The following is a 16,453-nucleotide window of genomic DNA, read 5'->3' on the forward strand; positions in this document are numbered from 1 at the left end:
TGTGCCCCCTGCCTTGCAGGGCTTGACAGGGGACCTCAGGCCGCGTCCCCCACCCTGGTGCCAGGCTGGGGGACCTGAGGCCGTGCCCCTGCCCAGGGGCAGGAGACCTGAGGCTGTGCCCCCCTCCACGGCTTTGGGCTGGGGGACCTGAGGCTGCGCCCCCCACCTGGTGGGACTTGACAGGGGTGGGGCCGGCCAGTTCTCAATCTTGCCCAATGGGGGTGTGGTCAGCTGGGTCTGGGTCTCATGTAATTTCGAGACACATGCAGGTGGATGGGGACTTGACTCTGGGTCCTATGGCACAACCCAGACTCTGACAGGAGGAAGATTTTCATATACATTTTACTAATTTTCTTTCATCTCTGACATTTCTATTATAGAGAAAGGGAAAATAGCAATATTAAAATATTTTCTCTAATTAATTCCCTTTTAATGTGCATGGATTTCATGCACTGGGCCACTAAATATTAATTAAAGGAAGAATCAACGCCGCAGAGGCAGATGCTGGCCTCGGTGTAGGACACCTTGAGTCTTCCAGGGAGACATGCAGGTGGTGGCTAAAGATTTGGACTGAGGGTGGGAGGGGCCAGAGGAGGGACGGGGGGTCCCTCCCTGGGGTGAGCAGTCATTTTCCTGGAGGCTTGGTCATGAGAGGCAGAGACTTTGGGGATCAGTGGAGCCAATTTCTTGCTGCAGGAGGAAAAATTGGCCCTAACGTGAAGTACTCTCTTAGTTCAAGGATCACACAGCTGGATGCCTGCTGAACCAGGAAACAAGCCTGGGCTTCTGCTTCCAGGCCAGATCTTTGCCTGGCGCCAATTCAATGAAAAAGTTTTGTAGCAGTCACCTTCTCCCCACCAGCGACCACTAGCAAGTGTCTGCCAGCTCTGACACCCACACGAGATCTCGTGTGGGTGTCAGAGCTGTCACACCCCTTCCTGGGGAGGTTCAGGGAGGGCCCTGGCTCCCCCAAGGCCACAGAGCAGGCAGCGGCAGGGCGGGGTCAGAGCCCAGTGCCCAGCCCCGGATTCCTTATCTGCTGGGTGGGAACCTCAGCTGGCACCTTCCCCATCACACTTCCACCCAGACTCCTGGCTCTGCGGGGGCTGCAGCCTCCATGGTGCCGGCAAGGCCTTCACGGCCAGTTGTCCACAGAGACCTCATCTCTCCCCAGGTTTGCGGGGCCTGATGATCGCCGTGATCATGGCCGCCCTCATGAGCTCGCTCACCTCCATCTTCAACAGCAGCAGCACGCTGTTCGCCATTGACGTGTGGCAGCGTTTCCGCAAGAAGGCAACGGAGCAGGAGCTGATGGTGGTGGGCAGGTGCGCTGGCCTGTCCTAGTCCTGGGGCGCCCCTTCCTGCAGGCAGACCCTCTCCCCTCCGCTCCCTGCCTGGGTTGCCCTAGGAGGTGTGGCTGGGTTGGGTCCAGGACTGGCAGTCAGAGTGCCTAATTCTAGCACCAGCTTTCTCCATGACCTCAGGTAAGTCCCTCCTGCCTCTGGGCCCCTCCTCCCCGTCCAGAACAAGGAGAAAAAAAACTCTCTTCCCCGCCTGTTCAGCTTTCTCTTGCAATTGATCAACAGGGTCAAGGAGAGAAGCTGACAAAGACTTAAACAGTGAAAGATGAACTGTATAAATGGGAGGAAGCTAGCAAGCGGCTCACTCTCCGGGTCTTTTGGACCAGCTGCTATCCCAGGATATCAGAAAGGCCTTAACTTACTCCATCCGTCTCACCCAGAGCATCCCCATTGGGTCATGCCTTTGTGCTGGGGACACAGGGAGGACTTTTATGGGCCTGCCTTGATGGAAGAGTTTAATGAGAAAGGCAGAAACACGGGCAGTGCAATGAGGGACCTGCATCAGTGAAGACATTTGTACGAAGTTTGTCTCCAAAGAAGGCAGAGCTTCCAACACCAGGCTAAAGAGTTTGCCTTTACCTTGTTGGAATCAGTTTCATGCTTTTCAGAGTATAATAGTGGCTAATTTTTTTTTGTCGCCCCAGGCTGGGGATTTGTAGTTTACATAGAGTTAAGGGGCCCTTTCTGAAATCTGTGCTTCATAACTTAAGGCTCCATAAATAACTCAGGTTTCTGGACTAATGTGTTCATTCCCCCCTTTGGGAAGATGGTCTTTGAGTTTAGGTTACTTGCTTTTTTCCACCTCCCTGCCTTTACATGCACTATCCCTTCCACCACAGTGCCTGCTGCCCACAGCTGCCCAATAGAGTCCCACTGCCTGCTTGCTCATAGGTTTTGCATGCAGGACAGATGGTGCAGGCGAGGATGAGCAAGAGGGTGGTCACTTGAGTAACTGCTGCTTTAGTGGGGGCCTGAGAAAGAGAAAATGAGAAGAAAGAAGAGGAAAGAATTGGTGTGCTGAGAGATTTCTAAAAGCGTGTCCTTTGATATTTGCACACTAAACTGCCAGGTTTTAGACACTTATTTCATCAACCAGTGGGGTTCTGGTACCATCTGCTGGCCGTATGCATTATTGCACTCAGCACATCCAAGAAAAGTTTTTCATCAACCTGGTCACACACCTGCAAAATCATGCATGGAGTGCATGTTGAGGACCTGGGCCTGAGCCTGGATCAGTTGTGGGGGAGTCAGGATATGAAAGCGGAGTCTTTTTTCTGAGCTAATTGGCAACATAAGGAGGAGACATTTAGAGTTGGAGAAGCTTAGAGAAGGAAGAAGTCACTGGAGTCTGGAGCCATCCTGGAGAAGGGGGCTGCTCTGCACAGGATTTGGTGAAAAAGAGAAGGAAAGGCATCCCCAGCAAAGATCCAGAGGTCATTTACTGATGTGGGTGGTGGGGTGAAAGATATGGATTCCTCTCTGAAGAGCAGGTCTATTTAAAAAGCCTTGACCTCTTAGGTCCTAGAATTCTGATATTCTGGGATTTCAAGTCTAAATTTCTGGATTCATCCTTTGGGATTCTAGTTCCTAACATTCTCTGATTCAACAAGAATGCATTTCCCGCCCCCCCCTCTCTTCCTGGCTCCCAAGCATCACCTTCACCCCACTCCACGCTCTGCCACCCTGAGGGCTCCTCACAGCACCCTGTGCCCTCTTGGCAGAGTGTTTGTGGTGTTCCTGGTCGTCATCAGCATCCTCTGGATCCCCATCATCCAAAGCTCCAACAGTGGCCAGCTCTTCGACTACATCCAGTCTATCACCAGCTACCTGGCCCCACCAGTCACTGCCCTCTTCCTGCTGGCCATCTTCTGCAAGAGGATCACAGAGCCTGTGAGTACAGCAGTTCACTACACATTAGGAGAGCTGGTCTGGCCTAACCTGGCCTCTCTGTGACCTTGCACAAACCAACTGCCCCCTCCCAATCCATAGCATCTAGTCTAGATTCATTCATTCACTCAGTAAACATTTATCAATCTTGAGGTTTCTCTATTTCTTCTCATTACAGCAGTCCCTTTAGCATTTCTTGTAATGCTGGCTTGGTGGTGATGAACTCCTTTAGCCTTTTTTTTTTTTTTTTTTTTTTTGTCTGGGAAGCTCTTTATTTCACCATCTATTTTGAATGATAACCCTGCTGGATAGAGTAATCTTGATTTCAGATCATTGCTTTCCATTACCTTGAGTACTTCATGCCATTCCCTTCTGGCCTGTAGAGTTTCTGATGATAAATCAGCTGACAGCCTTATGGGAGCTCCTTTGTAGGTAACAAATTGTGTTTCTCTTGCTGCCTTTAAGATTCTCTCTTTGTCTTTCATTTTTGGCATTTTAATTATGATGTATCTGGGTGTGGGCCTATTTGGGTTCTTCTTGCTTGGGACTCTCTGTTTCTCCTGAACTTGTGTGACTTTTTCCTTCACCGGGTTAGGGAAGTTTTCTATCCCTTGCTCCCTTCTTTCCCCTTCTGGTACACCTATTATGTGAATATTGTTACGTTTCATGTTGTCCCATAACTCCCTTAAGCTGTTCTCCTGTTTTTTCCATTATTTTTTCTTTTTGGTTCTCTGATTGAGTGATTTTTTTCTACCCTGTCTTCTAATTCACTGATCTGATCCTCAGCTTCCCCTAATTTTCTGTGTAGTCCTTTTAATGTGTTCATTATTAGTGCTATATCATTCTTTATTTCTGACTGTCCTTTTTTCATAGTCACTATATCTTTTCTCATGCTATTGAGTATCTTTACCATCATTATTCTGAACTTGATATCAGATAAATTTCTTATCTCCATTTCATTTATCTCCTCTTCTGGAGAATTCTTATTTTCTTTCATTTGAGGGTTGTTCTTTTGTCTCTCCATTTTGGCTGCTTATTTGGGTTTGTGGCTGTGTATTAGGTAGATCTGCTCTCAATCTCTAGTGCAGGATATTATCAAACATTGTTTCTGACTAATTAGATCCGGCAAAGACTCAAAGCCTCCAGAGACCTGCCTCTGCCTGCAGACTGATTGCATTTGGTCTTGAGTAGCCCTCAGGCAATCATCCACAGGTGTGGAAAGAGGTTTTCCAACAGGGTGGGGCAATTGCTTCTGCCTGGAGGCTAACTGTTATTCTCAGTCTCTTAATGGGCCTCACAAACTCCACACTGTGGGGCAAGGGGTTTTCCAATAGAATGAGTCAACTGCCTTCCCTCCAGGCAAAAACCACCTGGATAGCAAAGGTCTACCTGAGAAAGATGACCTCCCCAGCATGAGGGAATGATTCAGCACAGGAAACCAGGGTGTCTGCCTTCTGAGCTCTAGCCCCAGAGCCCCCAACCCTGGCTTCTACTTACACAGCTGCAGTCCACTCTGCCCTTCCTCTGCTGGAGCACAAAGAGAGTGGCTTCACGTAAAATTTTGTGCATTGGCCCTTTAAGATAATCCCTGCATATCCAGCCATCACCCCCAGCAGACAGCAACCCTGCTGCTTTTCACAACCATGTGTTTTGTGGACACCTTTCTCAGTTCTGGTACTCTCTGATGGGGGACCCAGCTTGGGGATTAGACCCCAGATTTCTCAGTGGCAACCCCCCACTGAGATATTGCTCCGGAACTACAGCTGCTTTCTGTGGGAACCAGTCTAGCCTTTTCACGCCTCTGCCCTTCCTACCAGTCTTGATTTGGTCTCCGCTTCCCATCCTCGGTTCTCTCCAGCTGTCTTCATTTGATTATTTGGGTTTTTATTTTTTATTTTTTTGCATTTTAGTTGCAATTCCAATTTGGTCCTAGGAGCATGTCTGTGTAGCTTCCACTTACTCTGCTGCCATTTTTAATCCCAGTGCCCTCTTGTGGACATTTTGAGAACAGCACCCAAGTAAGGGATTTGTTGCAGTGGTTCCCTCTTGTGGATGTTATGAAAACAGCACCCTAGTAGAAGAAGAAGAAAAAAACATTTATCAATCTGGGATGCCATATTTATAAGGTTCATATAGGTCTGCCATCACTAGGCCAGCCAGGAGGAAACATAATTCAATAAACAATAAGAAGAAAGAATAATGGCTGCTAGGATAGTAAAGAACAGGAACACCTAACCTATAAGATGCCTTGGAGGAGGTCATGGAAGCCTTCCTAGAGGAAATAACATCTTAGCTGAGACATGAGGGATTAATGGGAAGGGGAAGAGTATTTCAGACATGAGGAACAGTGTGTGGAAGCTCAAGACAGACTAGAAGGTCTCTAGGCTCTGTTTCATCTCTAACATTATAAGGGTTTATATGCAGGCAAAAAGATAGCAATGATAATGGTGAAATGAAGTGTGAACTTGCAGGGGTGCTTACACACGTGTTATTCATGAAACTGCACTGAAATCTAACAGAAGCCTGGGAGGAGCTCGAGGTAGGACTATAACCCTGATTACTCCCCAGAACAGTTTAGAAAAACCCCAGATCTTCTGGATATACAGCCCAGATCTGGGATCAGGGGGAAAGGGACATCATGGACAGGACTCCACAGGAGCCACGTGAGAGCCTAAGGTCATGGCCAAGGAGATCATAGGAATGTCTCTCCCAATGGACTATGAAGGAAGGTGTCCACTGGTGCCTTCTGTTGGCAGAGGTCCGATCTCCCTGCTGATAGTCAGGGAGCACAGCAAAACCCAATTGAACTATGGATGATTCTACTCATTGCAGAATTTTTGAAATCTAGATTGCATCTCAATTTTAAAAATATAACTCTTACATAAGGAAACAGAGGTTAGGGTTGAATACTGTTATAAAGAAGACATGGGAGGTGCCAGAGCATATATATATGGAAAAAATAGAAGTAACACTGATTTCTGATTTATCATAACAGAAAGTTGTTCCTTGCTTATTACAAAATCACATTTCATTCTGCTTGAAGATTAAGCAGCTACACTTAGTACTTATTCATTTCTCCTATCGTTGCACATGAGAAAACTCTGAGTCAGCAAGGCTGAATTACGGCATCAGTTATTCTGGGATGGAGTCGGGGTCCAAATCCTGGTCCATCTGACTCAGGAACCCATGTTATTTCCTATACCCCACTCTGTCTGCCTTTACGTTAGGACAAAGCCTTAGCATTAATTCACTCCTATGGACCCGCAAACACAGTAACAACCATTGGGAGAGATTTGGGTGCCCAGTGGTTTTAATCTTCCTAGGGCCTCCCATCTGGATCTCACCCCTGCCTGGTCTGCCCTCTCTTCACAGGGAGCCTTCTGGGGCCTCATGTTTGGCCTGGTGGTGGGGTTCCTGCGCATGATCCTGGAGTTCTCCTACCCAGCCCCAGCCTGTGGGGAGGTGGACCAGAGGCCGGCTGTGCTCAAGGACTTCCACTACCTCTACTTTGCCCTCATCCTCTGCGGCCTCACTGCCATCGTCATGGTCACCGTCAGCCTCTGTACAACCCCCATCCCTGAGGAAAAGGCAAGTGGAGTGGTCATACTTACCCCGCCCTTCCCCCCCAAATGCCTCCCTATCCCCACCACCACGTTTTACTCCATTGGGTGACGATCTTACCTATTGCCATACAGATGTCCCGGGGAGAAGGAGCTCATTGGGTTATTAATTCCCATCTGAAAAGTAATTCATTCAATTGAAAGGTTCTCAGTGAGCATCTACTATGTGCCAGGCCTGTGTTGGAGTTACAAAGATGAATGGCTCCCATGCCATCTGTCCACAGTGAGGTGTATGGGCATGGGCGGCACAGACACCCATATAAACAGTTGCTCTACCAAGAAGAAAAGCAGAAGTCCCAGTCTCAAGGCTGAGCACAGAGGAGAGGCAGTCACCCCTGGGAGAGTTCCTGACAAGCCACTTTGATTGGATCTAGAAGAATGAGTAGGGACTCGTTGAAGAGTCAAGAAACAATATATGAGAAAAGAAACAGAGTCTACCAGAGTAAGAGCTTAATTGGGAGTTCTCCCCTCTCCCATGCTGACAATTTACCTGTCCTTGGACATGAGGCCCAGTCTTCAGTTCTGAAATCTTTTATTTTCTTTAGAGAAAAAGAGCATTCGTTTGCTCCAGCTGCCATAACAAGGTACCACACACAGCCTGGGTGGCTTAAACAGCAGGAATTTATTTTATCACAGTTCTGGCGGCTAGAAGCCTGACATTGAGGTGGTATAGGGTCCTCTCTGAGGCCTCTCTCCTTGGCCTCCTCCCCCTGTGCCTGTCTGTGTCCTAATCTCTTCTCATAATGACACCAGTCCTATTGGATTAGGGCAGGGGTGAGCAAACTTTTTGACTCGAGGGCCACAATGGGTTCTTAAACTGGACCGGAGGGCCGGAACAAAAGCATGGGTGGAGTGTTTGTGTGAACTAATATAAATTCAAAGTAAACATCATTACATAAAAGGGTACGGTCTTTTTTTTTTTTTTTTAGTTTTATTCATTTCAAACGGGCTGGATCCAGCCCTCGGGCCGTAGTTTGCCCATGGCTGGATTAGGGCCACTCTAAGCACCTCATTTAACCTTAATTTCCTTTTAAAGACCCTATCTCCAAGTACCGGCTCATTCTGAAGTACTGGGAGTTAGGACTTACACACATGCATTTGGGGAGGAGGACACAATTTAGCCCGTAACAGAGCCCATGCCAGAAGCTGGGCCCTGAAACATTGAGTGGAAATCAGTATGAACACCCCTCACCTGTGTGGTGCCTTAGAGGTTACAACTCTTACCCTGGTGGCACTAATTTCTACAAACAAGCAGGTCGTTCACAGGTGAGCCAGGGGAGGCAGCTCGCTTTATTTCTTGCTTCACTTTTGCAAAGGGCTCCAGGCTGAATCCCTTCAATTCTTTCTAAATCCCAGGACTCAGAGTCTCTTCCCTGTTCCCAAAGTCTGCAGTGACTCTCCATTGCACTGTGTTTTTAAGAGAAATCAACTCCTAGCCTGACTTTGGAAGTCTTTTGTCATGGGGTGCCTGCCTGCCTGCACCTGACTTTGTGTGTTTCAGCACGTGGCGTGGCTCAGGGAGAGCAGGTTTTCAAAGGAAGTGGAGGCCAAGCGAATAGCCAAGCCTCGCCTCCCAGCTCCACCCTTGCTCCTGGCACCCCTCCCTGCTCTGAGGTTCCCCCATGAGGGGCCCCTCTAATTTTACAGCGTGACTTCCCTTCAAAGGGAATTGAGACAAGAGTGTTTCCCTTCCCTCCAGCTCGCTCGCCTGACGTGGTGGACACGGAACCACCCCCGCTATGAGCTGGAGAAGGAAGCCCATGAAGACACACCAGGGACATCAGAGATGGAGATGCCACCTGGCGTGCACGTTGCTGGAGGCGGGGGGACCCAGAACCCCAGCCAGGGCCCGGAGCAGCATGGAGGTAGGCTGAGGGTGTGCTGGGGTGCTATCACAGAGGAGTAATGGGGACAGATACTGGGTCACAGGTCCCCTAAGACCCCATCTTGGGGTCATTGGGGACGAGTCTCTGTAAGAGTCCATACACTAGCTTTCCTCCCTTCCCACATGCCTATCAAACAATGTGAGGAATAAGACAAGTAAGGCAGATGGGAGCCCAAACATTGCCCTCATTACTGATAAAGTGCAGATGGAAAGATCTGGTTTACGTCCACGGGGAGGTGCACTTCCTGGCACTGAACCCCAGCATTAGACAGGGGGACCCATCAGTCACCTACCCATGAGCACTGCACTGCCCAGGAGGAGGGTGGGAGTGAACCAAGTGAGCCCTCCTTATCCTTCCCAAGCCTGCCACAGGAGGTCCCTTCACCTCTCCGGGTGGAATGAAGCTAAGGGCAGAAAATCAAATCAAATCAAAGGGTGTGACATTAATTGAGTCCCATCCACATGGAAGGAAGCCTCAGGTATGGCAAAGAAACAGCCCCCCCCTCCCCACACACACCCATTTTATTATTTATTTCCTATTGAGCTTAATAATCTGCCTAGAATCACACAAAAGCATGGTCATCTTCACAGGAAGAGAGCAGATGTGTCTGTACAGTGTCCTCCTGAGCTGCTGGTGGGCCATACAATCTGCCTCCTGGAGATTCTTTTATTATTATTATTATTATTATTATTAATTTTTAATTTTTATTTTTAAAAAATCTTTATTGTTGAAAGTATTACATATAACCCCCTTTGTCCCCCATTGACCTCTTCCAGCCCGCTCCTACCCCCCCACCCCAGACCCTCATCACCCCATTGTCTTTGTATATGGGTTGTGCATATGTGCATACAAGTTCATTGGTTGATCTCTTCCCACCCACTATCCCCTGCCTTCACTCTGAGGTTCAACAGTCTGTTCCTAAATGTATTAGAATATATATGAATTCAATGCCCTTCAAGACCACACAGTCTGAAGTCGGAAGTTGACATAAGACATACTGTAGCTGGTTTAGATGCAATGCGTCTATGAGCTCCCTGCAGGGCGCTTGAATACCAATGTTAAGGTATTCTTATTTAGTGACACCATAGAGACTTCCCAAAGTGTAAGATTCCCAAGGAAAAACTAATGTCAGCAGTGGTAAAACTGTTTGCAATTTAAAGCCCCACGTCAATTTCTCTTGCCCTAATGAGTTAAAATTTTAATGAAATTTAAGTCCTAAATGTACTTCCTGCCTCAGATGGAGGAGCCCAGTGCTGGGTGGAGTTGGGGTGCCTTCAGAGGCTGCCCTCTCCCACTGGGGTAGGCAAGAGCTCCATCAGGGCTTCAAAAAGCGTCTTCATTCCATCCCCAGCCGCTGGTGTGACAAACTTTTAATAATTCCAGCAAGTTTAAGGCATAGGTAACGTTATCCAAGCACCGGTTGTTGGCCCCACACGGCTGGCAGCTACGCCACTTGGCTCCCACGTCTTTGCCGGATTCTAGGAGCCCTGAGCTTCCCTGAGGCCTGAGAAGCCTCCACCACTCTTGAGCCCTTCAGCTTTGCTTAGGAGCCTGACTCTACAGAAACAGCCACTTACCTAGAGGTTATGACATCATAAGCTCCAGAATATGAGCTCTACTGACACCTAAGATCCAAGCTTCTTTTTGTATTTTCAAGATCCAAGCTTCTTGACCAATCAATCCACTATTTTAAAAAAACTATCCATAATGGGGAATGTAATCTGTTATAGGCTCACTTTTATAAGCACCAATGAAGCTTGAAGTCACCAGCCCTAGTCTAATCTGGTGCCCCAATTTTGCTTTGCAACATGTAACTCCTTAACTCATTTTCGAGCTTTGTGGTCCATCTGCCAGATGTTAGGGTCTCAAAACTGTTTCTCATCCCTTCACCACCAGGACCAGGTCTGGTCCCTATAAAATGTATGTTGTGGAAGAAGCAGTCTGAGAGGACAGCTCTTTGCAGGCGAGGCAGCTGCCGAGAGGAGGAAGGAGGAAGGGAAGAAGCTGAGAAGGTAGCTCCCAGAGGGAAGGAGGGTACGGCTTGTACTCTCCCCAGCTCAGCCCCATGACTAGACGGATTTGCACAGTCACGGGCATCCCTGCCTGGTGGCCCCAGGTCCAGGGCAGAGCCTCTCTCTGGAGCAGCAGAGAAATGACTGCTCCCTGTGGGTGGCTTGCTCCCAAAAGGGACAGAAGAGGCACTGAGTCAATCAAGTTCAATCAGAGAAATCCCTCCCACCCACCAGGAGGAGGGAAAGGACAGGGAGAGGCAAGAGCCCCTTCCCTGCCAGGGGACGTGGGGGGTGGGGAGGAAGCACCACCTGTGAAGGCTGCAGGCAGAGGAAGCCTCGCCTGCGCCACACTCAGGTTAAAAAGTGAAATGGCCGTACACTTCTGAGTCCTAAGAACAGGAACTCAAAGACAAATTTAAGAACAGCAGAGCAGATCCAAAGGAAGGATGCACATCCAAGGCTACAGATAGGTTTAGCTTTATTAAGTAACTCAAAAGGGAGTGCTGGGGCCGGCTTGTAATAGAGCTTAGTGCACTGAGAGCTGGATTCGTCTTATTCCTCTTCGTGCAGCTTTGCGGCTACATGACCGTAAGCAGGTAGCTTCCTTTCTCCAAGCCCTTTCCCTCCTCTGTACAGTGAAGGAACAAGAAGACTACATGGTAGCCAGGTCTTCGTATCCCTGAGACTCCATAGTCACATTGAACTCACCAAGTGCCAAGTTCCAAAGCCATCCTATCTAATAAAGAGGGAATATGCTAATAGACCCTCATGCCATCTCAAAGATGGCAGTGCCCACAGCCAATAAGGAAGGAATATGCTAATTGACTGCCACACCCTCAAAGATGGCGGCATTCACAGCCACAAGATGGCTGGCAGGGGAGGGCCATTATGGGCAATCAGGCCAGCAGGGGAGGACAATTAGGGGTGACCAGGCCAGCAGGGGAAAGTAGTTAGGGGCGACCAGGCTGGCAGGGGAGTGGTTAGGGGGTAATCAGGCTGGCAGGGAGAAGCAGTTAGGGGCAATCAGGCAGGCAGGCAGGCAGGCAGGCGAGCAGTTGGGAGCCAGCAGTCCGGATTGTGAGTCGGACATCCCCCAAGGGGCTCCAGATTGGAGAGGGTGTAGGCTGGACTGAGGGACACCCCCACCCCCGTGTATGAATTTTATGCACTGGGCCTCTAGTGAAGATAATAAAACATTTCCAGTGGGCTGGGTTCAACCTCAGTGAAAGGCTTTTTATTTGAATTTTATTTTAATATACTATCTGTTAATCCAAAAGGACTTTGATAATATTTATTTTCTTTATTCATTCTTTTAAACTTAGCTTTTAATGAAATGTGCTCCCTTTTAACTCGGAGTGAGCCCCTTCTCCAGGCTGGCGATGTCGTGTGCATGTGGCACAGTCTTGGGCACATTCAGAGCATTGATTTCCCCAGAACCTGTCCCACTGCTCAGCACTGTGACTCTTTAAGGTGCTGTCAAATCTACATTCTCATTCCATGAATGGAACAACTTGTAGAACAGGGCACATGCCACTAACCTATTTTGGAGGGAAAGACCCTGGGCTCAGAGAAGCTGAGAGGTCGGCATGTGGCCTCAGTCAGGGGATGGCAGGGGCCCTGGAATGTGGCTTCCAGCCAGTGCCCTGCCCACAGCATTGCATCAGCCTGTCTGGCTCCATTGCTGCCTCCTTCCTGGGTGGGGTGATGCTCCCCACTGCGTCCTCATGTGGCTCTGTGATCTGAATTGGGATGAACAGCATTATCCACACCACCATGGAGATGCTTCTGCCAATGGCTGGGTGCGTGGCCAGGGTCAGAGCTCAGTAGAGTCCCAGTTCAACACCCAGGCTGTGGCTAGTAGGAAGGACTAAGGTGATTGTTCCACGGCCACCCCCCTCTTTCTGTGCACTCATTCTTTTCTACGGTTTGTCTCCTCTCTCTCCCTCCCCTGCTCTCTCATCACTCTCCTTTTCGACCTTGCCTTGCCACTCCCTCCTGCTTCCCTCCCCCTCTGGCCTTTGTCCCTCAGCCCCTCGCAGGTCCTGGGGAAAGCTGCTCTGGGGCTGGTTCTGTGGGCTCTCTGGGGTCCGGGAGCCAGCCCTGAGCCCCGTGGAGAAGGCCGCGCTAGAGCTGAAGCTGACCAGCATTGAGGAGGAGCCGCTCTGGAGACGCGTCTGTGACATCAATGCTGTCCTCCTCCTGGCCATCAACGTCTTCCTCTGGGGCTACTTTGCCTGACTTTGCGGACCTGGCTTCACCAGATACATGAAACACAGCCCAGCCTGGCTGGCCACAGACAGGCCTGCCTCCCACCTGCTGTCCAAACTGCAGACCACCCAGGCTGAGACTGCAGGACGCCTGGAGAGCCCCGGACCCAGCCTGCACGCGTGGCCAGTGGTGAAATGGAGGCCCAGAGAGAGCGCTGGGCCTTCCCCGGGCCCGGATCCTCCCTGGTCTCCTGGCTCCAGCAGGATCCTCCCTGGTCTCCTGGCTCCAGCTCTCTTACCATTGCATTGCCTTAAAGTCCTACCTCAAAAACACTGTGTCACCTTCTTGGTGAGTCTTCTCAGAGGCATTTACTCACCATGTGTCTTGAGGTTAGAAAGTGAAGGATACGAGAAAAGGAATAGTGAGCAAGTTGCAGAAATCCACGTGCATCTTTGCTCACCCATATCCCTTCCTTCTCCCCCTTCTCCATCCTTTCCATCACTGGTTCCCAATCCCCCGTCAACTATTCCTGGCAGGCATGTACCCGGAAGGACCTTCCACTTCCACTGGGGGCTCCATGTGGTGACTGCCAGGCCCACAGGAGTGAGAGCCCCAGTGGGATGTAAGCATGGTGACAAGTGGTGCTCGGGGAAGGGGTCTGGGGTAAGGGACTCTCCTTGGCACTACTCCAATCTGCCTATTCCCAATCTCACCTCCAAACATGTGCACATCTCCATGGCCTTGAGGAACTGAGGGAAATCATGCCACAATCAGGAAGCAAAAAGTAGTAGAAAATGTCTAGATTGGAGGGTCACATGGGCTGGGCCATGGCTGGTCCAATTGTCCTCTTTGTATGTGAGAGCAATGGCACCCTTCCTTCTGGGTGCACGTGACTCCTCACCAGGGGTTCACAGGTGGCACCCAGAGCTTGGGCTGCATGTCCGCCCCTCCGTGCCCTCTTGCCTAGGTGCATCTGTGCAGGGCACCACCTGCACACCGTGAGTGGCAGCCTTGCCGTGCTGGGGAGTGGCTGTGGCTGGGAGGTCAGCAGAGGCCGCTCAGGAATGAGGTTCCCTGCTGAACTTGGGATTTCCTCGCCTCTTCCCTGGATGGCCGCACTAGTCTCTTAACTGTTATCTCTGTTCTCGGCCTCTCCTCTTCCAACTCACCGTATGCTCTATAGCGAGAATAATCTTTGTAAAAACATATCTTGTGTCATGTTCCTGTTCCAGGTTCCCTCTGAGCGATGTTTCCTAGCTAGGCATGAGGCCTTGCTAGCAAGACTCCCAGGGTTCAGCCTTGGGCTCCCTGCTTTACCCCAGTCAAAGGTAACCTGTGCTCTGCCATGGTTAAGAGCAGGGACTTGGAAACCTGAACTTCTGGAACTAAACCTTAGCTTGCCACTTGCTAACTGGATCATATTGACAAAGTAGCTTAGCCTCTCTCTCAGTTTCCGTTCTACAGAATGGGGATGGCTATTGCAGTTACTTCATAGAGTTGAGAGAATCATATGACTTAATTCACATAAAGTTTTTAATAAAGTACCTGGCACATAATTACAGTGCTCAATGAGCAGTCACTATTATTACTACCATTAAAAAGTAGCAGGTGAGGGGCACACAGGAGGCCTGGCACACATAGTCATGATATTTTAGAGCGAGCACAGCATGCTGTCAGAGCAACGGGGAGGGGCACTGCTTTTTCCTGAGGAATCGGGAAAGGCCAGATTGGAACTGGACTTTGGAGGATGAACAGGAGTTTTCTAGGAGGAGTCATACAAGGTAGAAGGACAGGGTGTGCAAAAGTGCATGCAGAGTTCCCATAAAATAGGGGTATTTACTCATTTGAAAATACCAGCCCTATACATTCACTTTCCCCTTATATATCATGCCTCTCTCTCATCTCTAAGACAGTAAGCTTTCCTGACCAGGGACAGGAGAGAATGGGCATTTGGCCACTGTAGCAGTGGCTGTGGCCGCCCCACTCATGTCCCCAGGCACTCACCAATATTGTGTATTTGCAACTTCCTGCTGAAGCCCTTGCAACTCTCCCCTGAGGGCTTTCTCTGGCTGTAGACAAATCCTGGCTGCCTGCAGAGAACAGTCCGGAAATGCTGGGAATTCGGAGCCTGGGAGCAGCCCTCAAACAGTGGCAAACAGAGGGAGTCCGTGGCTGAACACTGCCAGTCCCGGCCCATCCAGAGGGACAACTCAGAGGCTTGATCTAAACCATCTCCAGTGGTTCTCAGGGGACCGAGCCCCAGCCGCCCAGTTAGCCTGCGCATGACCACATCTGAATAGCGGCCTTCCCTTCCCTGTCTCATGCCCCCTCTCTCCTGCGTTGTCTCCTGGGATCCCCTTCCAAATAAACCACAAACTTGCATCTGGTTTCATGTACTGCTTCTGAGGAAACCAAATAAGAGAGTCTTTTACAACTTGAGGGTGCTCTGTCCTAGTTTAATTTTGCTGTAAGTTGCTCTGTGACACCCTTCCCCCACCCCACCCCCGACTCATACCTCAGTTTCGGCATCCTTAATGAGAGAGGTTTAAATTATATTAGATGAAATCCAAGAAGCCTTCCAATGCTGACATTGTGTGCTGATTCATTCTCACATTTGTCTCCTTGGGGCTGGGGGGGCTGGAGGGGGGAGTGGAGGTGTGCAGGGGAAGCCAGCCACATGCCAGCCCACTTGAGTAGAAACAGCGCAAATAGAAAAACACTGAAAAGTCGTTTTCAGAGAATTGAAATGGGTTTGCCAGGAGCAATAATAACATTAAGAAGTAGCTTTGGACTGTGAAAGGGCAATGTTTAAAAACAAATGGTGCTCTTAAAAAGACTATGAAGAAATGATTTTGAAAGTGATTTGCAATTGAGCTGGGGCACAGAGCACTCTAATATGTGAGGCCCGTGACTGTGTCCCCGGGTGTGAGAGTTCACGCTGGTTGGAAGGGGGTGGACACCGCTCAATAGCCCGGGCGCGAGTGTCAGTTTCCCATTAACCTGGAAGTGCCGCCTCTCTGGACGTCCAGCCCTAGGTGAGATTACTGCAATTTCTTCTTTTCTCCAGAGTGAGAAGCCGGGAGCATTTTAAAGGTTCTATATAAATATAAATCCTAGATACTTACATGGAGCTAGTTACAGTTTACTTTCATATTTCAACATCAAATCTCAGCTTCAGCCCAGACTCACAAAGTAGAAATGTCAGATTTTTACTGTGTGTGATCTTACATAAAATCTACAAGCTTCACTTGAAAAAGAAAAAACCCACCAGTACACTCCATCCCCTGAATAGAATACAAACGCCCTCCCTGGTCCACCTCTCAGTAGGGTTTGCACGTACATTTTGGAATTATATGCATCCAAAATGGGAGGGAGTCTCAGGAGTCAGCTAGTTTGCCCCCTTTTCCTCCTTGTCCAGGTCAGGATCTCTCTGAGCAGCCTCCCTGACAGGCAAGGTTCCCATCCTGTGCTTGGTGAGG

The 16,453-nt window shown here is 49.5% G+C and overlaps 1 protein-coding gene across 1 annotated transcript in view; it reads left to right on the plus strand.

Moving 5' to 3' along the window:
- Positions 1-15,354, plus strand: part of SLC5A9 (solute carrier family 5 member 9) — a 28,642-nt gene extending 13,288 nt beyond the window's left edge. Inside the window, exons 11-15 of the mRNA XM_036351236.1 lie at positions 1,175-1,325; positions 3,083-3,251; positions 6,621-6,836; positions 8,568-8,733; positions 12,796-15,354. Coding sequence (XP_036207129.1) covers positions 1,175-1,325; positions 3,083-3,251; positions 6,621-6,836; positions 8,568-8,733; positions 12,796-13,004 — 911 coding nt within the window. The 3' untranslated portion in view covers positions 13,005-15,354. The remainder of the gene's footprint in view (positions 1-1,174; positions 1,326-3,082; positions 3,252-6,620; positions 6,837-8,567; positions 8,734-12,795) is intronic.
- Positions 15,355-16,453: the final 1,099 nt, after the last annotated feature.

The sequence above is a fragment of the Myotis myotis genome, unplaced genomic scaffold, assembly GCF_014108235.1.
Source record: "Myotis myotis isolate mMyoMyo1 unplaced genomic scaffold, mMyoMyo1.p scaffold_m19_p_2, whole genome shotgun sequence".
NCBI lineage: Eukaryota > Metazoa > Chordata > Mammalia > Chiroptera > Vespertilionidae > Myotis > Myotis myotis.